The sequence below is a fragment of the Varroa destructor genome, unplaced genomic scaffold (genome assembly GCF_002443255.2).
Source record: "Varroa destructor unplaced genomic scaffold, Vdes_3.0 BEIS01000003.1, whole genome shotgun sequence".
NCBI classification, from domain to species: domain Eukaryota; kingdom Metazoa; phylum Arthropoda; class Arachnida; order Mesostigmata; family Varroidae; genus Varroa; species Varroa destructor.
The window spans coordinates 47,792,002-47,816,901 of record NW_019211456.1 but is presented as its reverse complement, the minus strand read 5'-3'; the positions used below and the strand labels follow the sequence as shown (position 1 = coordinate 47,816,901).

Sequence of the window (24,900 nt, the reverse complement as noted above, 5' to 3'; positions counted from 1 at the left end):
TAAGTGCGTGAACCAACCAGTTTACCTTTTTTCCACCGATGAAATTCATTATCGTTCTTGTATTCTATATGTGGCATGAAAGCGCTTAATCGGCACCTAGTGCTGCTTTCTCGGCCTCGACTTCTATTAGTGTCGATGTTCATCTTTGGTGACGAGCGCATAGGCAAACGTGCCTCCATGGGCAAAAGCTATTATACGAAAGGGCCAAGAGATTCTGTAATGCTATTAATTACCACAACTACTGTTTTTCTCGTCGGAATCAACGTCAAGATATCGGTAGTTTATCGAAAGCTGTCGACGAGTCCGCCGGATCAGTGTGGAACTTCCTAATATGAGGGATCAATAGGATACAACGGATGAAAGGAGTCAAACTGGACGAAGTGTCACGTTGCTTTGCCCGGCCTCAAAAGCTCTGTGAAGCCGGAGGTTTCTATGAAATAGATATGCGGCAGGGGCATTGTGGATAGTGAGTGGTATGCCACCGCTGCCACTTCACGTCGTTGGTTGAAAATTTGGCACACCGGCTTTAATAATAAGTTATAATTGTTGAATCGTTCTACACAATAGCTATGGTAAGTAAAGGACCGTCTCGATCTAGCGACATATTGCTGACAATTAGGTAACAATAAGATTAAACATATGCTTGTCGTAGCTAGTATTTCCAAGATTTGTATTTACTATATTCTACAGATATTTTTGTTCATCGGGCCTTTGTTGTCCTAGATCTGACAAACCGACCTGTATTGATATAAATATTCCCTATAGTTCCCTAGAGGTAAATCTCCACTCGCTTTCAAGTGCCTGGAGACTCTTAAGGTGTCGATCTAGCTAACCTTTTTTTTTTAATTAACACAGTTTATGCTTCCCACGAGAGACTGCTACATGTTAGAAGAATGGAGGCGTATAATATAGGTGTGGTCACACTTATATTCCAGCCGAGGTATCATGGCTTTCGCTTTCATTGATCAAGTGAACACGATCTGGAACACGTCGGTACCGTAAACTGTCAGCGGCTCGTTGAATAGCAGGGTAATATCAAATCTCGCAAATGCTGTTTAATAAAGGAACCTCTGTAACCTTGTTGAGTGTCCGACGAAAATTCCGTCAAGGTAAGCATCGACAATATTGGCGAAACGAGCGACGGCAAAAATACTCCTAGTTTACTTGAGATGTGGTATAGCCGTCTAACGCATAGCGACGTTGGGCTTTAATGATCAATCTAATGACATCTAAACTGGAACTAGAATGACGTAAGTAATGGCTGAAGATCTCCGTAGGACTGGCCAGGTTTTGAGGAGTCAAGAAGCATACAGAACACATCAGGGTTTACGAGGTATATGTACTGGATGTAGGTGTGTACAATGTAATAACACGGCATCTATTTGTCGTTTTCCGTAGGTTTAGAAGTAGGTTGGCATATTTGTGTGGGAACAACTTTGCTTTTCGCAGGTAATCAGCCTCTTCGTAAATTCTACTGATTTATACTATATTGTTTATTTTCATTATTCTACTCAGGTTTATTTTGTCTTTTAACGAGTGACTTACTCTTGGCAAGAACAACGTCACTGCGATACAGCCAACCAGTCTCTATGATGTGATCGAGATGTAAATCGAGTACTAAAAGTTTCCTATCTATAAGGTCATACGACAAACAACCCGACGATGTGGATTTTCTTTCGTACTCTACACTGTAGCCACTATTGCTAAGTGCAGTAAAACTTTTTTAATGCTAACTCTCCATTGACGTTATGGCTGAAGATAATGGTAATAGCGATTCTAGCTAGATTATTTGGAGTTTTCACCGTTAATGATTTCAAGCCGCATAAGGATCTATCTATCGTTAGCCGTTATCTACTTTCAGGGGGCCGAATCTGTTTGCCTTCGCCAGCCATTATGTTAACACAACTATTGTTTCTTCGATATCGATGGGCTGTTTTCGACATGTAGAAAGTGTGTATCCATCGAGAAACTATTCCAGGCAGTGTACTTCTAGTTCTAAAGCTAATTGGTATCGACAGTTTATGTACGTATCACACAAAACTGTATGTTTACAATTATTCAGGCACACTAATGAACGACCAGGAGAAGAATGATAGCAACGAAAGAGGACTCTTTGTATAGTAAAATAGTTAACAGATACATAGAGTTAGCATAAGTATCGTCACTGGTTTCCGATTCGTCTCTAAAGGAAGACAAGCTAGTTAGTCACGTTATTATCGTCCGTGCCAGGGTGAACGAAACGCCATTCGCGAGGACTACATCACTACACAACAAACGATCTGCTAACGTGACATATTTACAACTGATACAAGCGACAAAAAATCGGCAGACGCGTGATACGTCATCATGAAAGACAGTCATCGTTCAACAGAATTTGCACGTTGAATGTTGGATGGTCATGGCAAGCCTGCTAACTGTATTAATAGCAGTTGATCTTCGAATATTTGGGCATCGTGAGCAAGGCGCGGATGTCATAAAGCGTTTGTAGACGCTTATCTGTTCGGCATTGCTTCTGTTGCTGTTCTAGACATAATCGTTAATCTTTAAAGCCATACTATACCGCAGGCCGGTGGCGACAATAGCAATCGTTGCGAGTACAATGCTGCTAACGGTGGCATTAGAATGGACGATTGGGTGAGGCAGGGAGACCCAGGCGGGGTATTTAGCCGTTTGGCGTCTACAACATCTGACTCCGATGGTACTTGTACTGACAATATCATCGCCGGTAAGTCACATTACTCCTTGGATCTGACGCATTCTAGGAGCGTTTCACTCAAGAGAACTAAATGCAACAGGCGTATCAGTTTGGTTCGTACCAGCTGGCTAGCGACTCAGCGTCCTGTGGGCCATGAAACTGCTCGTAAGCTTTGTTTCGGATCGCTGCAGTCGTACGCGACTGCGCTGCCAGTAAAACCCGAAATCATAGCTTCCTCTTGTCGGTAGGGTAATAATAACAATAGCAACTATAATGCTAATCGTCGCGACAATCACATAATAACACTCGTTGTATGAAAAAAGTATTGTTCGCTTCATGGTCACAGCCTGTTTTAGGCATAGATCGTCTTGTCCACGATAACGGAAAGGCCAAGAGGGTCCCATGTTCATGGAGAGCATAATTACAAGCAGGATCAAATAAATATTTTAGAAATTACTGAATAGCAAGGAAAAGCGTTGTATGTACATTTTAAAAACGAGATAGATAGTGGCATGGAACATAACAGCTTTCGACGATATTCGCAAAGGTTCAAATCGTTGTTGTGGACATCAGCATTAGTTGAGCTATGAAAGCCAGCAAGCTTCCACTGTTCTCCGAAAAACGTTCCTCCTGATCATTTACATACTGATTGTATTCGCACCTAACTCACTATCTTATCTATCCAGAGTGTTGTGTGGGTGAATGAAATCACTTACAGCGAAATAACTTTCCGCGCGGTCTCTGGCGTCAGTTCTGGTATTCGTGTGAGGTTAGTGGACGAGTCGCAATCCAGGTGGCCGGTTTCGGCGTTGCATCGGCATGGCGCACATCTGGCCGTGTTTGCCGACGGCGACTGAGAACCCGCAAATGCCGATGAGCTGCTTGTTGGAATAACCCCTTTGAGCAGGGGCGACATTGGGGAGCCAACTTCGGCAACATCCGGTACCGCAACCGGAATAACGGGCACGACCGGCCCACCGGTAACCCGTATCTGCGGTGCCGCACCAGATGCTCCGAAGACACCAGAAACCAATTGCGCCAGCAGAAGGCATATCACGAAGGGAAGAAGTAAGGAACGACAGGAATTTTTGATATTGCTGTTGCGGCAGTAGCTCGAGGAAGGCCTTCCGCTTCGCCCGCGACTGTGAACACCGCTTCCGTAAGCAGATCTGAACCGTTCGGTAAGCCGTCGCGTGTGCTGTCTGCTGTTGCTGTTTTCCCCCGGCGCTCCGTTTTTTTGCCATTTAAAAAAGGACAAACGGCCTTCGGCGTGCCCCTTGTCGTCGGATTCGATTCGGTCCGACAGTCGGCTCGAGTCGACTGTGCTGCAGTTTCGTCCCACGACGGCACCGAGCTGCACCCCCGTCGTTGTCGTCAGGGCCGCCAAGTGCTGGCACTTTTCCGACCCGCCCGAACCTGCTCTCACCGCCGTCGCCCCCGCCTCAGCCACAACCCTGGCCACCAACGATTTGCACGTTTCGCTCCTCGCTGATGGTGATCGCATTCTGAAATAGGAACCAATAAGAGGTACAAGCAGATATATATATGGTTAGTACGTGCGAACTTCAACATGTTATTGAACCAGTGTCTATATTAGCCACATAAGTAGATGTGGGACGCACATAACATAAATATAGTCGAGAAACTATGCCTTTATTTTCAACAATGGTTTAGAATGTGTGTCAGGTAGTCGAAAGGCCAAGTAGTATGTGTGACGTGATTTGGACACCGACGTCCCCTAGAAAAATTGATTTAAATGTCCGGCAGCTATTTATTACTTCAAATACATACTAAGCTCGATTGATACATATAAGGAAAAATGGACGAGAAAGTGGAATGTATATGGAAAGCATTTAATATACTGCTAAAAGTAAACCTTCCTGCTTTGTACATAGATTGCTTTTCATCTCAGACAGTTGCGTAAACGAGTTGCAATACTCTTGGCCTACAAAACAACCACCACAACTGCAGAATCTCATCCTTCCTATACGTTTAGGTCGGATTTAACCAGAACTTTTCGCTGTAGCTTTTCGCCTCACCTTCCATTGTAACTTCTGGTATTTCGAAGTCCATTACTATCCAACTTAAGGTCCCGAGAGGAAATCCAAGACAAGAAACTTTTCCCTCATATACGCAGAAGGGAAGCGAGATCTAATTAGGCGGGCGTTAATCTTCGATGTGTCGTCCATCATCAATGGCGCCACCCGAAGGTGACGTTATATCATAAACTACCGTTAGTGGCAAATAAGCGATTTTTTTGTTTTATTTACCTATAGTATACTAGAGTTCAAAGCCGCATACGGCATCGTGGAGCTATATATATTTATGTATATGATTTTTCGGTGCATACGTGTTATATTTATTCCTTATTATTGTAATTTTGAACAGAAATCTGCTGATTGATAAAATGGGCATGCCCATAAAGGATATTTTAGAGTATGCTATTAGTCTGGGTCCGTCATGCAGTTATGTGTACCCAACAGTTCGTAGATTTCAAGTGAATGAGCCACTCGCATCTAGTTTCTGTATTAAATGAACAGTGCCTGCGGACTAATGAAACACAATTTATTATATGAGCTGTTTAGACAGTCAGAGATGCTTTTCAAGATGGCCACACTGGAGCTTCACTTTCGACGTTGTTCCACACACAAAATTGGAGGCCTGAAAATCTGGCAGCTCCTACCTCTCTGCACCTCGTCTTCTACTGAAGGGCATTGAAGCGATGCTGTTACTGAACGTCAACACTAAGCAGTCAGGCTAGTCTGCTTAAGACCGTTCAAATTATCCGGCCATTTCTATTTAATGGTTCAATATGTTGCGTGGCAGAAATGTCTGAGCAATTTCGAAAACTTGGAAGCATCGACAGACCAAAGCAAAACAACTCTGTCTGGGTTAATGTTTGGATATAAATAAACTTCCACGTAGTGACACTTGTTCCACTAGAGCACGAAAATCGTCTAAGAAAACATTTCATGTTTCGACTTCCATAGATCACTGAATTAAGTTCAAAGGAGGTCAACTCTTCTCTAGACCGATGCTACGAACACTGAAAATCGTCAAGGGCAAGCGAGCGCAGGCACACCAATCAGTGTACGTATACTGAATTGCTCTATGCAAGTCCGTTGAAAATCCGTCATAGGATGACTGATCTTGGCCAGCTGTGGTTTTGCATGAAGATACTCTTTTATCGGAGACACCGCCAATTCCTCTGGGGGCTTTTCACAAAAAAAAATTAGAAATTATTTTAAAAAAATAGAATATGCTTTGCAAGAAAAGTTGACCTTTTTAGTTTCAACTATCATCGAATACTTCTTTCCCATCCCAAATCGCTTTCGCCGAAGAGAACTGACCCTTATAGGCAACGTGCATGTGTTACACAACTTGGCCATTATGTGTAACACTTTTTCGGTGGAGGTTGTTTCCTAATATTTATGACGCCGATCCTAGTCAATGTAAAGTTCATTCGACGGGATTCAGGACTTCTATGTTTGGTTTATCGATCGATTGTTAGTGGCCGAGTTGGCGTAATAGGAAGGTCAAAAGAAATTACGAATTTTACCGTATTGCCGTTACATGTTACGGTGTTAACCTCTATTACAGAACGAAATATGTTGACGCCTCATTTCGAACACAGGTCACTACACGTATTCCTTAAATTTACTAGTCGACACTTTGTTATTTCACTAAAGTGGAAATAATGCGATCATCTAGAATATTCTGTATCCACTCCTTCTGTTTATCGAAGGACAAACTGACAAAAAAGGTGTAGCTTTAACACACCTTAAATTTTTCTACTATTCGAACGTTCGTTTCATGGATAGGCGCGCATCATTCGTTTGGCCCTTTACTTTCAGGTTACGCGTACCAGGCTCAATTGAACAGCAGAAAACGCGCTTCAATCGTAACTAACATATATTGTTATTTCTTTTTCCAATTTTATGATAATTTTCTGTGTGACGAAGATGTCATTCTGCAAATCATTTACTATATTTACCTTTACCTCCAAACTGCTGCTAGAAGTACCTACTCTTACCAATGGTAAAAGCAAAGTACTTGAACTCTTCGAGAACCTATAATCCATAAGGCTGGCTTTCATATTGAAGCACCTCGCACTTTTATTTTGAAGCATCGGCAAACGCCAACTACTTTTTATTTGTATTAAGTACTAGACACATCGTCATCATTGCAGCAGGGCCACAGCGTGCGCTAGGTAACTACAATCCAAGTTCAAAGGTTTTGCACATTTGACCGGGTTGCATTTAGTCGAAATCGGTCTAGCGGGAAGACTGGGAACGGCTAGAACTTGTGGGAGTTCCCAGGATTCGCTTGTGAAGAGCATCCTCAATTAGTTCCAATGCTAAATGCTGTTTCGCGAAGTCTTGCTCCCAAAGAATCTGACGTCCAGGTCTATATTATTATTATATAATAGATTGCTTGTGCAAGATTCGAATATCTGCTGGCATATGACAAGTCCGTATTTCAATTTGTTTTTCCTTGACCAATAAACTGTTACCTGTAAACCTAATATTAATATATGCTATATGAAAACAGATGAGTATGAAGTAGCCATTAGTAGTAGCAGGCCTTTGACTTATCGTCCTCCTCGATATAGATATATATATATATATATATATATATATAGAGAGAGAGAGAGAGAGAGAGATAGAAAGATTATTTTTCGAATATTTGAGCGTAATAGTTGTGATGGATAGGTGGTGACAAGCCTGTTTGTATGAACACACACGTATGAAATCGTTACTCGTAAACGACAGAACAGCCACGATTTTAGCCATTGTTACCCCAATCCTGTTTAAGCCAAAAGAGATTAGTGTAGCTAAATGTCCTTTAGGGCACATAGTTCTGTTTGCCTATGCACACAGCACTCAAGCTAACGTATTAACGTGTCAGTCTAAAATAAAAACACCAAATTTCTGCTGTTTTTATATTTGGCAAATTTAATTTTTAACAATAACACAGGCTTGGTATGTTACTTGCTGATTGATTGAATAATTAAATAATAAATGAGTAAATGCTTCCAGCATCCAACATGAAAAGATTAACAGAGACTTTGATACTGATAAACTGGCCCGATAATGGTCCCATTTGCAGATCTGAACATTATGACAAGAGTTATTTTGCACTGAATTGTGCTAGCTGATAATGTTAGATAAGGTTGCCTAGAGAAACAATATTGCTTTTTATAACCGAGTGAATTTGTGCGCGTTAAATAAACTTTGCCAAACGGCTCGAATGGACCATCATAACAAGCCCTCAGACTTTCAAATATGGCATTTTGACATTCAATATGGAAAGATCGTACTTTGCGGCCGCCATTTTTCTCCATACAGAAGAAACAGGATGTGGAAATGGTATAACTAGGCGACCTCTAGAAGATCTAACATCTGGCTGCTATAGATTAATACTGCGTTGACGTTGTTGGCACTGTATCCGATTCCCGGATTTGATCCAAGTTTACGAGTGGAAAACAGCATGCCTGGGCCCAGAAAGGTAAAAGTGCAGATCCAATAACGCTTCTGGCTACTGCTTCCTCAAACGTCCTGTGCGGCCAATACCGGTTAGTCTTTAGCTAGTCCGCGGTTTTCCTTCTTAATTATTAAAATTTTCGTCTTTCCGTGATCTTATAATCATCATCATCTTATTTTCTGTAAGTCCAGGACAACATTTCTGTAGTTGTGTCGACGGCTACATAATCTTCTCTTGCTCCTTTTACATTGCCTGTGTTAATCATTGCAGGATATTTTCAGTTGTACTTAACGCTGCACGTCATCGTTCGATTTTGTGATGCACGGGTTATAAATTGTTATAAGTACTCGCAATGATAAATCCTACGATCGATGAGTCGATTTCAAATTTTTCTTGCAGCAGATGAGCTTATAGTTGTAAGTTTCGCCTCAACAACGCCAAATGGAAACTCAAGTTCTGTAGGCGTTAGCCAGTAGGCTAAGCTAAGCTAAGCTACCGTAGCGATTGAAATCCTGAACATAAATCGGTATAATCGTTGTTGTGTTAAACGACGTCAAGCAGACACAGCGATTATATCTTAAATATCCTCCCCGAGTCGTTCCTATGCCGAGGCCGATTTAGCAGCAGAAACACAAGTGTTCTGTGATAAGTTACTTTATACACTTTCACTGACGTTCGTAACCAAGAAACAAGTGCTTGGTGAAAACGTAATAGCTTTTAATAAACAGAAAGCGTTGAATAATTTTTTACTCGTGGAGTTGGAACCCACGTGGAGGTATACCCAAATACCGTGGAATGGACAAACTTATCACCAAATACAGGGGGGGGGGAGGGAATCAAAACCGTTCAACTTTACAGCTTAAAAAAGATGACAGACCAAAATAAGGTTTGCTATTTTAGACGAAAAGATAATGTTCTAATATAATCATTGATTTGGCCAGGTACATTTAGTAAAATTGGACGGAGTAGAGCCATTTCAGTAATCGCAGTGACCATCACGCTGCATGAAGAAAGCGATTTCTAGAAATCGAGGTGGCTTTGGTGATAGCTACAATGTCGCTCCTTCCAACACAACTCTGGGTGCATTAACTTGAGACAAGGCAACACTATCAGTAACGAAAAGTCATTTGACATGCTCCGTTCTGGAAACATAGGGGGATCAAATGCCTAGAACAAAATTCCCTATTGCATAAACATATAGATTTTTCACAACCTTAGCTACAGTCGTTTGTCGTGTAGGATGAAACCTGCTTGGCCATATCTAATCTCGTGTCGCATCTTCAAGGGGGTGCTTTATAGGCATAAACTTCATGCACGATGTCGCACTTCTATCAGTTGATTCCGACCTTATTCGACAAACATCTGTTTTTCGATAGAACAGAATCTGCTCCGTCCGCACCGACATAGCTGCCGTATGGGTTCTAAATTACTCAGCCCTCGGGCAGGGGAATGCGCGAAGAGTTGTACAATCGAATATGCCGCCACTTTTGCATCGTCGACACGGGCAGATGCCATCGAAAGACCTGACTCTGGGTTTAACGGACAGCAGAAGTATTTTTGAAGTTGACCTTATTGTAGAAGCGATGTCGTAAAAAACATTCAACACGTGTGACCACAATCGGTTGATAATGCGATTGTTCCAGTTATCATTGCTCTTTTATCGTGATATTTGGTCTTAACCAAATCGGCCTGATTAAGGAGGATTAAATTGCTTCTTGCCGAACGAAAGCTTGACAATGTCGAACAGTTTGAAGATATGCGATTTATAGATCACTGGAAAATCTTTTGAAGACACTGACGTAACTCAGCTATGTACATCGATTTGATACCTGGCCTAAAGATCTACTGAATATCCCAAGGTAGCTGTAGTAGGCATAAGTTGTCCTAGTAGTTTAGCAGTCCTATGACAAGATCAGATTATGTTGGCCAGTAATTAACGATAGCCACCCCAATAGCTGACAGAACCTGGACAAACTTTGCTCGATAATCTACTGATAATCACTGTTATCAATTTTTCGATATGCAGAAACAAGTCTTTTGACTGCTTGATAGATGACTAAACATCAACTTGAGCCAGGTTCTCTTGACACAGCTGTTATAAGACACTTGCGCTTCTTACTTTGTGATACTGAAAAATCCTATTGTCCAATATGACAAGCCATTTAACTTTATCAGCAATAATAAGTTATCTATAATAAGCAAGAGGCCGGTATCCATCTAACCTGCTGATATTATGTCTGCTGATATCGGAATAGGTATTCAGGGCTACGCTTGAGTGCACCCATCACCCAGTGGCCGCTCATCTTCAGACACGACCCGATCGTAGATTACCATTAGAATATTATTTATTGATTTAGACCGCATCCTAGGGATCTATGGACGCGTTGGCGGAAGGTTTTAGAGTTTGCCTGTGAAGAGCATTACTGTCAAGTGCTGCTTTGTCGCTTTCGGTAGGTAATGTTTAAGGTAAGTAGCTCCTGGAACTAAGCCGATTAATTACTCTGCCTACAGTATGTACAGTGTGTGCATCTGAACCGATATGGCAGCAATTGGCTACCGAAGCGTCAGCACGTATAAAGATCTTCTGAAGGCTCGAAATCTACGCTCGAGTCAGATTTAATTTCTTCTTTTATCCGTTTTATTCTAGGCTATGTACGATTGTCTTGCAACTGGACGTTCCTCGGGCCGTTGCGTTCTACTTTTGCTGACGTCTCACCACACCAGCGGTCTAATCAGTGTGCCTGTGTGGTCTCTTTGAGAACAAAATCTTGCGCCATTTCCGAATACTGCGTTTTGCCTCGCCCCTTCCGTATTTTCTCAGCGTCTGCTACGCGTTTTCAGGCTCCATGTTAACAATTCAGTTGGAAAAATAAGCGACAGCGGCCACAGGAGATAGGTGAACGGCACTTATCGCATTTGGAGGAAGGCTACGGTGTACTTCAAGCTTATAAGGAAACGGGGAAACCTGCCCTTCTTCCACCTTTTAGAGTGACCATGGCAGGACCTCACTGGTGTGCCAACAGCAGGAGCGTCTGTTCCCTCCTGATCGCTTGCCTTATTCATTTGCTCGTTGTCAACATCGCAATCTGGGACGCCACTAGCTGCGATGACTTGATAGATTGCCCGTCATAGTCTCCCAGAAACCATCCAGATGTGCAGACTTTTCCTGGTCTTTCTGTCAATGTGTACATTCTTCCGCGCACTCACCTGTTACAACTAGTACTATTATTTTACTCTACGATATATTCTGTTCCAACCTAGTTGTGTCACTACTAGATAACACGTACTTACGCGCATTATTACGGGTACGAGCTTGAGGCACGGGCTGCCACTCTGTAAGGCGTTACCGAACGATAGTCATAGAGAAAAATATAGCGCCATGTACCGTAGCTGCTCACTAAGCAAAACATCGATAGACAAAGCGCCGCAATCGGAAAAGCACAATGGGTAAGGACTGAAAGAGAAAGGAACGTAAAACAATAAACGAGAGCATACAAAACACACGGCAACTAGCGCCATAACTACCGCCGCTATGGCCTGCAGCGGCAGGGGCAGGCACCATAGCAGTAATATGTAGCAGTTGCAATTTCAATTAATAACATTACAGTTTAGTTGCGAAAATGAAATTTACAGCCAGCAACGTTAAAAATAGGACGGGATTGCGTGACACACGCCGCATCCCCTAGGCAACGACTGTCACCACTTGAGATGGGGTGCGTGCGTGCGTGTGTGTGTGTTTGCAGGGAGACAAAAAAAAATAGTCGACAAAACTAGAGAGGGCTTGACGTGTTCGTCTGTTCTTCCGTCCGGCCGTTCGTCTGTCCGCCGTAAGCGAAGCGGCAACGCTGCTCGAAATGTAGATCGAGCGACCACAGATGTCAATGGTAGAGCTATGATGGCTTGGGACAGCACAGAAACAAAGAACGATTGCCGTCCATACGAGCCACCATTATGAACGCGATCGTGATACAGGAGTCAGTGGCAGCAGGGTAACTGGCAAGCAAGAAGCTGACCCGCGTGTGGAGGGTCCTCACAGACACGACCCGAATCATTCATACACACGCAAAGATCTTCTCAACGATGAGCCTTGCTATCAACCATCAGACGCACTGGAATAGGATAAGAAATAATCAGCTGCAGCTAATAGAATGTATGTACCTCGCCTGGATAGATACATGGCTAGGATGATATATTTCGTGCTCAATAAACAATATGGTGACGAGTCTAGTTGCTTCAAAATGGCAGCGAATCAGACGAGGAATTTGATTGGTTAATTGAAGTAGTCGTTCGTTATAGCAGCGTCTTTCAATGAGTGACCAAACAAATTATACACTTTATCTATCTATATAATCTGTTTACCTATATGAGTTTTGTGTTATATAATAAATTATATTCATCACACTAATAGTAGTAGTAGTAGTATCCGATGCCACTTGAAATTTGACGAGGTCTGTGTTTTTTAAAGCGGTAACAAAAAAAAAAAACATAAAAAAAGGAAAACAATCGATACGCTCAGTCTGACTACCCTAGCGGCGGAACCAATTTTAATTATTTATTTTCAGCCTGGCCAAAGCCTCAAATATAATTATTCAAACAGAATATTCCTAATGCACGTTCGACCCAGATATACTGACCAGCTTGGCTGTTCAAACAATCGTCTATTTTCATCGGTATGGAACGAGAGATTGTGTGACGAGACATCGGAAGCTATGCAGTACGTACTTCATGACGAGTGACAATCGCATGTAAACTAAACCAATGTCTATCTAAAGCAAAATAAGAAGATCTTTTGGATATTCATGTATAGAAACGGTAATGATTGGTACCAATTTCATGTTCGTTAGCTGTACACGTCCGGTGTGGCCCACGATTTGAACCGGAGGGACATCGTCTACCGTACTGTTTCGTCGCTCCTATTAATCTCTATTTCAGTATCGAAAAGCCATTCTATTTAATTGAAGCGCCGTTAGCTGAAGGGAGCTCGGGAGGGCTTGCACTCCAAAGTGGTCCCGTAACTTCACTAGTCGATTAACATTTAAGACGGAGGCTATAGCGGATACGTCAAAAGTAGCTGGCACAGTTGGCCAGTCTAATACAGAGAGCGTACCCGATTAAGAAAACATTAAGTAGAACAGCTGGTGAAATCACAGAAAAAAAAAAAAGACTGATTTTGCTTGACTTCTACTCCAAATTCTACACCTATTCAGTATTCATGTTGGCTAGGTAAGCATTTATCGACGACTTAGTACTCCCCTTATACGTACGTATTTCGTCAACCGTTTATCTGTTTCATAGATATATTCGTAAACGAATCGACCATTTCTTCCATAGTAGAATTAACATTCACTATTCGTGTGTCCTTGCGAAATCAAAAACAAGCTAGAAATTTACATCCATTTGCATGAAATATTGCCCGTACTAGTATGGTTACAGGCGTTAGTTGTTACAGGCGAAGCAAAAAAAAGGTCTACCTTTTTAAAAAAGGGGTACCACGGTATACTAGCGAACCGGTCTCTATCACTCGAACGCTAATAGTATCACAATAGTAATGGAAAAAGGTGGAGTGTCCTGTGACGTCGTATAGGTACATAGAATCGATTGTGCTTAATTCTCAAAACGGTCACTTCTCGATACCCTGTCCATTTTCTTTCTGGGCGCTTCTGTTCAGCATCGGGCTGATTATCAAATGGCCACGTCTTTAGACTCTCGTCTTCCTAGCCCTAGTTGAATAGCTCATTATTTCAACGCGGGCATTAACTGTGGCTGCAGAGTTCAACCAAAGTTAGAATGCTAAATAACTTCATCAATATATATATATATATATATTTATATAACATTCACACATTGACATTATCCATGAAACGTAACGTTTTCGCTCTTGTCGCTAAAAGATGAACGGTTTTTCTTTATACGCTTGGGGAATTCAATCAGGATTTAACGGGATATGTTAGAGCAATGTACAATTAAGGTAACAGCGTTGGCCGTTTTCTATCTATAACTTCTCAGATCAGTAGGCAGTTCGAGTCGCTCAAGCACTGATTATGCTTCGAAAATGGCTCGCAGACCGATACGATTTACCGAACATTTAGATATTGTCAAGATGACACGTTTTCAGAGAGTTAAGTAAGCTAAACGATAGACGGCAACACTACAACACCTGACCTCAGTCTGACTTAGTCTGAGCTCAGTTTGGCGAATTCAAGCTCTACGAAGCAGATTTATCAAAATTTAAGAACCTATCCACGTGTCACAGTGCTGATCTGCTGCTCGTTCCTAGTAGGTACACATCGGACCGACATGGACGTTCCTGTCGTTCAGAACTTTGCCACCACCAAGATAATAAATTATAAATGACTCTATTGGATTATTGCAAATATGTTTGTAATTAAACGAATACTTTCGATGTGATAAGACATCCGACGATTCGCTGAGAATTGTTGCCGGCCGTCCACTCTACTGTCGTAAAAGAAGGTAACAGCGTAGTGATATCTATAGCAGCGGCTGATCATCCTCTGTTAATGGTTCTTCACTTTGGCATAGCGATCTCGTGTTATTCTACTTTATCGATCGCGTTTTCGATACGTGCACGATGTAAGGGTTCTATTTTGTCGACACGCGGCCATCTAACGTTCTTATTAGTCGGTGAAGTTCGTGGTCGCGTCCCACGTTCAGCTCACGCGATCAATTTTCGGTGAAAATTCCAAATTACACATATATATATATATATATATACAATTGTAAAGTGGGTTTGTTGTGTCACCGATCAATACAGTCTGCTTGCAATTTTTCCACTGATCAACTAGTAAAAATAGTTTCCGGTAAACTCCCGAATTAGACCGGCCACAACAACAGCAAGCCACCAACTACCATAACGATACGCTTGTCTCTTGATGACGACTACGTTATATCAGCAATAAAGTGTATATATATAGAATACTACGAATCGTTGCACTTTATACTATCTTCATAGGCATGGATCTTCAGTTTGATAAATAAAGTGACCACCCATTTATGATCCACGGTTTTTTCAAGCTATGAGTAGTATCTAGCCAGCGATTTACCCAAACGATAGCGTCTCAGCTGTGTTAACAGTAACACGGTCGTCTGATAGTCTGAGCAAACGGCTAGTGGAAACATCTTCCTTAAATCATACGTTTTCTTTTTCGAAATAAAATGTTTTTTTTTTTTTTGGGAATCGGCAAGAAGAAGATTTCGGACTTTCCGAATAATGACATACTCCCGCAACTATCGTTGTTATTCTGGCCTGATCGGGCTGCGTGTCTGGATGTTCATTCGACGCGTTCCTACCATTGAACAGAGTTCATTTCATAATATTATAGCTGCTGGCCATTTGGCCATCGTTTTTGCAAACATTTCGTCTCTCCGACGTCGCGCTTATTTTTATTTCCGTAGCTCAATTCGCTGGGCATCATTTCTCCAGAGTGTCTTTGTTTCGCTTTCAGAGACGAAGGCGACGAACTGCCTACAAACACCCACGTTTGACGTTCGTAACTAAATGGCGACAGCAAAGGGGTGCTTGCTAAAGTCGGCCATCGACCGGTAGATGTAAACTGGCTATGTAAAAACTCGTTAGGTGGCGCACTCGCAAATTTCGCTGCCCGCCAAATCTTTGACCAGCTAGCCACGGGAGAAATAATTCTTTAGAAAAGGCAGAAGGTTGTATACTGTTTATCATATCATATATATATATATATATATATATATATATATAGAAAAGCAAAAGGAACGGTTATGATAATGTGAAATATGCCCAATTAACAGTGGCCGTTGCACTACGGCTAAAATAGGTATCCAATAGTCAAAAACAGAAACTAACACCAAATGTTCTAGCTGTCACTTTTCCTATGATCAATGGTTATGGAACGAATTAGAGAAATACATTTTCTTTTTTTCTTTGCAACGTTATTGGGAACCTTTGCTGCCGTATAAACGAAAAGTTACAGCTTTGTCAACCTCATAAACACATGGTGCTTGAGATGCCTTCTTCTGATCACGGCACGGTGTGTATGAGTGATACGTAGTAACGGCTCACCTCAGACCGTGAACCCATCATCTAGATCAAGTACTTGTGTGGTAGTAATTTTTCTCTGGAAACATCCTTTCCAAGAAAATAAGATCGTTAGAAACAGCAAACTCAACTGCTTTTGTTTCGGACGGATACGCATATGCCGCACAAATCACTGGTACAGATCCACCGAAATGGATACTAATTGTAAAAAAAAAAAACTTGGCAGTTTATCAATACGTGGTAAACATGAAAAACAGTAGACTATTTTAGTCCACGCAAAACAGCACTTAACTATAAATCTCCGGATTTTAGACAGTGGCAATGGAAATGTATCAAATAGTGACAAAATAACCAATCTACAATACCGGAACACGTTACAATACAATGTTTACACGTATACGTATTCGTGCAACAACATGTCTATATATATATATACCCGCATTACCTATAGCTAGATAGATACTTGTCGGCGATTATCCATTATAGAGAAGGCCTTTACTGGTGAAACTGAGTAAAGTAAGATTCAACAATGTCGACAACAAATACCCCTAATTGATATTACCGATATCGGGCCAGCTGTACTAATCGCTACCGCAAACGTCCACGACAAGTTTTCGATTCTTGCCTCATGCGAATACGATGTAAACAAATTATACTATATAAACAATAACTTGTTTATTAGGCCCAATCATCCGAGAAAGCTCCCACATCAATTGTTTCAATAAACAGGAAGCGCTAAATTTTATTTGCTGTTATTATAGTAAGGTAAACAGTTAGTGCAGATATTAGGTGTAATAGAACGGTTCTGGTCGATGTACTAGAGACAACGATTGCCTTTTGACCTTGACTATGAAGAAGGTTGAGGTACAGAAGACCTATTGGTTACACAATACGGATCAATCGCATTCATGTGCAGGAAATGATTGCACATCAAACACTACAGCCATAAAAACGTCATAGACTTCATACTAGTCCAACCATAGCCAGACAACCTCACGTCAAACGGACTCAGGCCAACTTGTTTACTATCGATCAGCTGCTTTAAGCTGAACTAGCGGCATACGCGAAAAAAATAAATTACATATTCAATATATATACACACATATATATAACTATCACAAGACTATATGTAAAGCCAGTGAACTGATGAAATGCAGGACGTAGCGAAATAGCAGAGAATTCATTGGTCATTATAAACAGCATCTAAATCGAGGGTGATATAAGTGTGGCATCTCGTAACCCAGCGCACTTTCCATACATAATGGCCACAAACCATTTTCAACCTAGCGATATCGATCTGCCCTCCTCCGCCTTCTGTACAATAGCCTTCTGTCGAAACGTACGCCTTTCGTTTCGAAACAGTGGATGATAGCAAATGCCCCTTATAGGGCCATCAGTGATGTTCATTGGCCTAGAACACATTTTACCTAACACTAGTAGCGTTTAACAAAAACCCGTTGCTGTGACTCGTTCTGGGTTTAGCAATGTATGCCGAGATCATTCGACCCGTATCTTCCTGCATCGGGATCGTTGTCTCTCACGAGTCCGCATGGAGATCGGCTTAATGCTACTATCGGCTCACGAGGTACACAGAAAGGCTGGTAATATGTTGCTGCTTTCCCGCTAATCAAGGTGAAGATTTGATACGCAACATTCTGATTGTAATAGCAACTAACTTCAATCTGTTTGTTAAAGTTACTTCTAACGTTGCACAGAACATGACGAAACTGAGTTTGAAGGATGCCTAGGCTAAACGAAGCGAGAAAAATAAAACCGGCTGAAAACCGCTTCACTCTTTTGTTTTTTTTTTTCTTTAAATCTATATTCAAGGTACCCAACCAGTGTTGACATTTTCGTTCAACCCCATATTCTCAAAGCGTGCTCAAAGCTTGAATACGTAATTTCAGTGCCGACAGCAGATTCGAAATTGTACGGACGTCGGAAGGTAAGAACGCGTAATAGCCAAACGACATAGGCTCTTCTTTACGGTGATACGCACCGTTTTCAGTAGAGTCTAATCCAATCATCATTGCGACGTTGTAGACGGTAGCTATTAACACGTTCATGTAATACGTTTGCAGGACTATGGCGGGACAGGTCTTATTGATGTTTCACGACTTAGACATGTGATCAAAATTAACGACGCGCGAGCGCATGCCGAGGTACCATCAGAGTCCGACGGCCAGCTATTTTGAATGTCGCGGAAAAGGCCAAATAATATATAGGTTCTGTTGGTTCTTTAGCATTCATATTTTCTAATAAATTCGAATTTTAGGAGGTCGGCTTTCGCATAACTGGTCTATATACGTCATCGGATGAGACTTACTTACGATCGTTTATTATAATCTGCAATGAGGCTGTACTTTCTCTATGAAAGGCACAAAATCTGACTATTTTTAAAAATATGCGTCACGCACGAAGTCATGACTGCGATCGACAAGATGAATACTCATCAAGCGAGAGACCTGTGTTTGTTTCCAACACGAATATGGTTACATGTTTTATCTATTTCTTTCATCAACTAGCGTCACCTAAGCTGGCCCAACCGACAGCCCTCGATGGTCATGAATGCGTTCGGCCATTTTTTTTTTGTCTGGTCTGGCACGTTGATAAACCATTGCAACTTGAAATGAAGCTAAAGCGTATATATACATACATACATGCGTGTGTGTTTCTGTGTGTGCGTATGGATGCTGCTGTCACTTTCTTGGTGCTGCTAGGTCGAAAAGCGTTTATTCATGCTAACACAAAACAAGAAAAACCAGAAAGTGGCCTCTGCTTCCCAGTTCTGCGAACGCGGTAGGGTAGCATGGCGTGTCTATGAAGACATCAGTATCCGGATGTATCTAGATGATATAGTTGGCTTACTTACCTGTTATTCAACGCGCTGGCTCGGCGGTCTCGTCCGAGCTCAGCGTCATCCTGGCCAGCGAGTGACCCTTTTGATAGAGGTGACAGTCCCCTTTGCCTAGTATAAGTCACTGAAAGCACACTTAATCACGGAGCTTTGGCATCAAGTACGACGAAGTTCATTCGAACACAGGGCAAAACTCTCACTCGCAGCATGTACATGTATAAAAACAATCTCTCAAAAACGACGACGATTTAGTATCTCTTCTAGACGACACAAATCCTGCACCGCCGCTGCTGCTGTCAGTTTGACCGTCATCCAGGACAGCAGTGCTGCCTCCACTGTCATCAGCACTACGCGCAATCTTAACCTTCGCTAGAAACAAGAGCTACCTAGGCCGTTTCCGTCTCCCACGAGTTGCTCTAAATAGACATAGTACAACAGAAGGATTCGTATCATTACACAGCACAGTACAGTAAAACGACCACTGATCTTTGCTTGCATGAACACCAGGATGTCATGTTATTACTGTTATCTATCTATCCATATGTGTGTGTGTGTATATATATATATATATATAGGTGTGTGTATCCAGGCGATGCGGAGCTTCACTGTGCACTGGGATGGTGGTGCCTTTTAACGATCGGCTGGCCGTCGAAGCTAGAACGTATTTAGCGATGAATTTCACGGTACTACAAGTGCCCTGTTCTTGCTTAGCCTATGCTCGTATTACTATGCTATTTGTTGCCTTTTAGTTTTCCACATGAGAGAAGCATCACTGATCGATATGTTCAAAGCACTGCAATCCAAGTCTTCGTTCATTGCAACGTACGGCCCAATGCTTCAATAATATTGGTTCGCGGTCAGTTGCTCCGTTCCACATCTCTCAGTTTGTTTCTGACGTTGTTGTTGTTGTTGTTGTTGTTGTCAGGACAGCTGCTGTTGTTACAGAAACGTTAAGCAATTCGCTTGCCACAGATGCTACACACCGGAATCTAGAGAGACAAAAACTACGTTCAGGAAACGAGAAATCGCCTTCGTTGCCTTCGCTCCTCTCTCTCTCTCTCTCTCTCTCTCTCTCTCTCTCTTTGTCTGCCTCGCCTGCACTTGGTTTTTGCCTGCCTAATATTCGCGGTAGTCCGATGAGCACAATTCTATCGAATGCAGATCTTCTAATTGATATTAGACTGAGGTAAAGAGGGCAACTGCGACGGTGCCAGCACTGTTAGTGGCAGTCTAATACCCGCCGCCGCCGCCGTCGTCACCGTGACTACTGGCCGACGATGAGCGGTCACTTATGGAACTTGCTGCAGGCTGCTCGAGTAAAGCGTAGGGTTGTTGCTATTGCAACGATGGTAGAGGGAGGAGTATCGTCGCCATAGTTGGCTCCTCTACCATAGCCAGAGTGCTATCCGTCCAGTTGTGCGACAATAACAAACGTAACAACGACGTTGTTGATGATAATACTAACTTGTTGTCTTCGTAATGCTCTTGTCAACAGCAGCCGCAGCGACGTCTCGAAGAGTCGGCGTCTTGTTCGGGCTGCTGCTGTAATTATGATTAGAGTGGCTATTGTGAACCGCCGTTGGTAAAGCCTGTTGGCTTTCGCTATCTGGGGGCACGCCGACGTTAGTGTCACGCAACAGCGGTGGCTAGCCACTTAGTGAGCGAGCGATTCAGTTAACGTTGTCGTCACCATAGCCACCACCGCTGTTACGATGAAAACGCGTTTGCTTGTTTACCCTGTTGCCTTCATTTTTTGCAGGACCAGAGGATGACAGTGGCGTTGCTATGGCGCTTGTACCTAGCGGAGGATGATGATGGCTATGGGGAGTGGTGTTCGTGGTAGATTATTGTTGCCTTGTCTTTCTCCGGCCGTTGCTATTGACACTGTTGCAGTTGTGTCGCGGCTGGTCACGCTGGCGAGCGCGACAGCTTATAATGAGGTGACGCGCGGAAGAGAGTGAGGCACCGCTGCTAGTCGTCATCCTTGCTGCTGCGACAACTCCAACGAACACCAACAGCCAGCGTCACAACAACAGGCGTTAACGTTGGCAATTGAGCGCCTGCTTCTGATACCGCCGCTGCTGAGTGGCACGCTACTAACTGTCTCGCGAACGAATACGCGGACGTAGCGGCAATGGCAGCGGCCGTCGCAGTTCGCTTTGTCCTGTTGTTGTTGTTACTATTACAGCTGTTGTTGTTGACACAGATGATAACCGCGATAAGGCGCCAATGATGATCGCGGTGCAATGCCCCTATATTTATGCAGAGGCAGGCGCCTTTGATAGCAGTTCCGCCCTCTTGTCGCCCACTTCGTTTAAGTGCTTCCCCTTGTTGAATCTTCTCACGGTCGCCGCAGCAGTGCCCAAAGTCGTAACTGCACCTCTGCCTGTTCTAGAGGCAGCGATTTCAGACAAAAGAAGCCACCGTAACCGTGAAATCACTTCGTTGCTTTCTTCAGCTTAACGTTGGGCTAATTCAGCGCCATAACCGCTTCGTTCGTTACTATGAAACATCTCAGTATCATTTACTGTGACTCTAGCGGCAACGATCCGCTCATTTCCACTGTTATTGCTATTCCACAGTGCTACGCAGGGCATACTAGTAAATGCCCCCGGCAGCAACACGGCGCGCTACCAGCTGACGCTGAGGCTGCTCCGTAGGTGATCGCTGCGCGTGCCTCGCATGCGTTTCACGCTCACACATTGTTTTACCAAGAGAGCGGCTAGCTGAACAACGGGCCGACCCAGTAAACGACGATTTTCTGCTCAGCACTACCGTGGCCTCGCCTGAACGTCCTATTTTTCCGCTGCGGCCGTTACCTTCACCGTTGTCTTTTTTAGCTGTTTTAAGTTTCCCAAGTGAACTTTCGCGGTTGAGTCGAACGGAGCCGAACTGCGCGGACGGACTATCTTTTACTGTATCTCTGTGGCTTTTAATAGTGGGGCAACGGAGTTGTCTATGCTAAGTTAATATTGCTGCTTCTGCCCCACCGCCCGCTACTGTGCGAGATTGTACAACAGGTTTAGATAGAGTGATAATAATAATACTTATACTAATCAGCAGCAGTAGTGCTAGCGGGAATAATAGGAACGGAAGCTGTAGTGGACCCCGTAGCCTAAGACGTACTGCTTTTGTTGTTATTGTTTTATGTACAACTAACCTCTGGTTTCGTTACTGCTACCGTTAAAGCGATGGCAGAGCGACGTGTCATTGTCTGTCCAAGGTCGTCGTAGTAGACGGCAGGACAACGACGGTAGAGGCGCAATCGCGATTTTTAGCCCGTGCCCGCCATGCCGCCACAGTCAGCATCTGTACGACAGCCCGCAGCACAAACAGTACTAACAAGATCCTATTCTTTTTTGTTTCAAGTGGCTGATCAGTCAACCAGCTTTTGTTACTGAAGTTGGCAATCTAGTTATTATTGTTGATATTATGATTCGGGAAAGCAATCTCTGATACAAACTAATATCGTACTCGACTTTGCTTCACCTTTTCGATAACGAGGACAATCCCAACAGTAAGCATAGCGACGATCGGACAAAACCAACTTTGCCTTATGATTGCAGGCGACAATCTGGCGATTTGTTCATTGGTTAATGGCCTGTTACATCGTTTGCAAGTCATTCTAAACAGACAGATAAACGAACCTCAGCACACAGATACATACACGACGACAACAAGAAGAACAACAAGTCGTCACACAGTTAACATGAACAGCAATGCAACGAATTATTGTTAGCATCCTGTTATTATTTCTGTTGTCCAACGATGTGTTGAAGCATTAACGAAAATTTTTTCCCTCCTGTTACCTTTCTTTGCCTGTGTGTTTATGTCCAGAGCTATTCTATGTTCTGTGTTGTGTGGCACAGAACGTCTCCTTCCTCTTCTTTCAGCGATGCTTGCCATCCATCAGCAACCCTCTGCTGTGTCCGCCTATATGTATATATCTATATGTCACTGAGCATGCTCCAACGTGCGCTTTACCTACTCTGTCTCCGTTCTTGTGCCGTCTTCTGGCATATCCGTCCGTACCCGTCAGGCCGGCGCTACCCTCTGTCCGATCAGTAGCGGCGGTGACGAGGCCAACTGTCCCGTTTTGTCCTTGGCGGCTAACGCTGCCGTTACCTCTGCCCAGATGACGGCAGCACTCGCGCGGGCGCGCGAAACTGAGTCGTAGCAAGAGCCTGTTTTTGAGGCCGGTATCACCTGTGCTGACCGAAGCACTCGTTTTCCCGCCGCTTCGTGCCGCCTGCGTGATCAGGTTATATAGGTACTCAAAAGCAGTTAAAGTAATCGTCGAAACATGGCGTGCCCGTTCAATTGCACGGTGATTTGGTGTGTATCATGGGGGAGCGTAAAATGTGCACTTTTATGCCGGACATGGAACGCGTCCTGCGACGCATATTACTATTATAATTGATTCTCGAACAGACGCACTATCGTATTATCATAAATTCCACAAGATATTTTTCGATGTGTTTGTCTACCGTAGACACGAGTAAAGATGTTGACAAACTATGAAAACAACGTCTTTCACTGGCTGCGAATTTTTCCGGCCAAATTTCGAATAGTATTAGCACCATACGAAAAATCCTCGACGTCTCGTGGAGGACGCACTACCTTCATCGTATGTTGCTTTAACTCTCACTTGTTTTTTGTCATTAAAATCTATGTTATATGTTCATTGTAACTACAGATGCAGAGTTCAAAATTGTCACCATTTATCATCACCGTCACCAGCATAATCACGAAGCCAAAATTCTTGTTCACGCACCTTTAGCCCCACAACGCAACCGGCCACAATAACACCCCATGCTATTTAGCACCACTGCGCGCACTGCACTCGTACTGGACTCTTACTGTGGGGCGGCTGGTCTCCCCGGCGGTGGCCACAACGGCGCGACACAGCAGAGGCGTTGTTTAAAGGGGAAAGAACGCAGTTGACTGTGTTCCTTCTGAGAAGAAGCAATCAGACAGTAGGACAGCAATACAGATGGAGAAAGGCAAGCGACCAGGCACCATTACGAGCGCGACCAGTACAGCGGGATAAGGCTTCCATCCGCGCACGCCGCACAGACGGCGAGGGTTAGGTGGCCCATGGGGAGGGTTTTCTGGGGAAGGGACGAGAGGCACTACGTCATGCCGAGGGCGGGTTAGGTATCAGCTGCAGGAGCCGCTGCAGCAAAGTAGACATCAGTTGCCGAAGCAACAGCAATATGCATAGCCCTTCGGCTTGAGGAAAAAAGGAAGCACAAGGTGACAACAAACGGCAATCCTCATATTGGTAAAGGAGAGTGTCCTGATCGGAGCTTTCAGGAGCGCGGCAAGACTGTACGAGAAACAAGGTCTCTGTTTTAGCCTTAACGCTATAAGGCTTCCAATGACAACAAGGTTCAGATAAAAAAAGACGTGTGAAAAAGAAATGCAAAAAGACCATTGTTGCAAAAAAAGAAAGACGATGTGCTAATTTGCCTGCTCAGAGTGGGCAAGCATTCTTTACAACGTAGAATACATACTGCTATCAGGTGAACGAGCGATTAGTTAGACCGCTCTAGAATGATTGCTGGATAAATGTGGTAACTGAAGGTTGTCATTGATTAACGGATACAGAAACAACTTTAATTACGAAGAAATGCACAGTTTATTACCACAACCAGTCGAGTTCAATCATAGGCTAAGCCACACACAAAGGAGCCATAAACCATCAAGGAATGGACTCAGCCGAGGTGGAGGATTTTCAACTTGTATTCGATGTACATTTTGAAATATGGATCAGGTGAAGAAGGCATCCGCTTTTCCACGAACGTAACAATGGCAGTTTGATTGCATACAAAT

General features: G+C 43.2%; 1 protein-coding gene across 9 annotated transcripts in view; it reads right to left on the bottom strand.

The window, feature by feature from the left end:
• Window positions 1-24,107, bottom strand: part of LOC111246321 (high affinity nerve growth factor receptor-like) — a 94,879-nt gene extending 70,772 nt beyond the window's left edge. For 4 of the 9 annotated variants that reach the window (XR_015324985.1, XR_015324986.1, XM_086985320.1 and 1 more), the window contains exons 1-2: window positions 23,054-24,107; window positions 3,412-4,200 (exon numbers count right to left, since the gene is read on the bottom strand). Coding sequence is in view for 5 of the 9 variants with exons in the window: in XM_086985320.1 (XP_086841446.1) it covers window positions 3,412-4,200; window positions 23,054-23,085 (821 nt within the window). In the remaining 4 variants the exon portion in view is untranslated. Of the gene's footprint in view, window positions 1-3,411; window positions 4,201-11,470; window positions 11,612-19,080 lie in introns of those variants that run through there. The other 5 variants (XM_022795733.2, XM_022795739.2, XM_086985323.1 and 2 more) reach the window with 5 other exon arrangements.
• Between the last annotated feature and the right edge of the window lie 793 nt (window positions 24,108-24,900).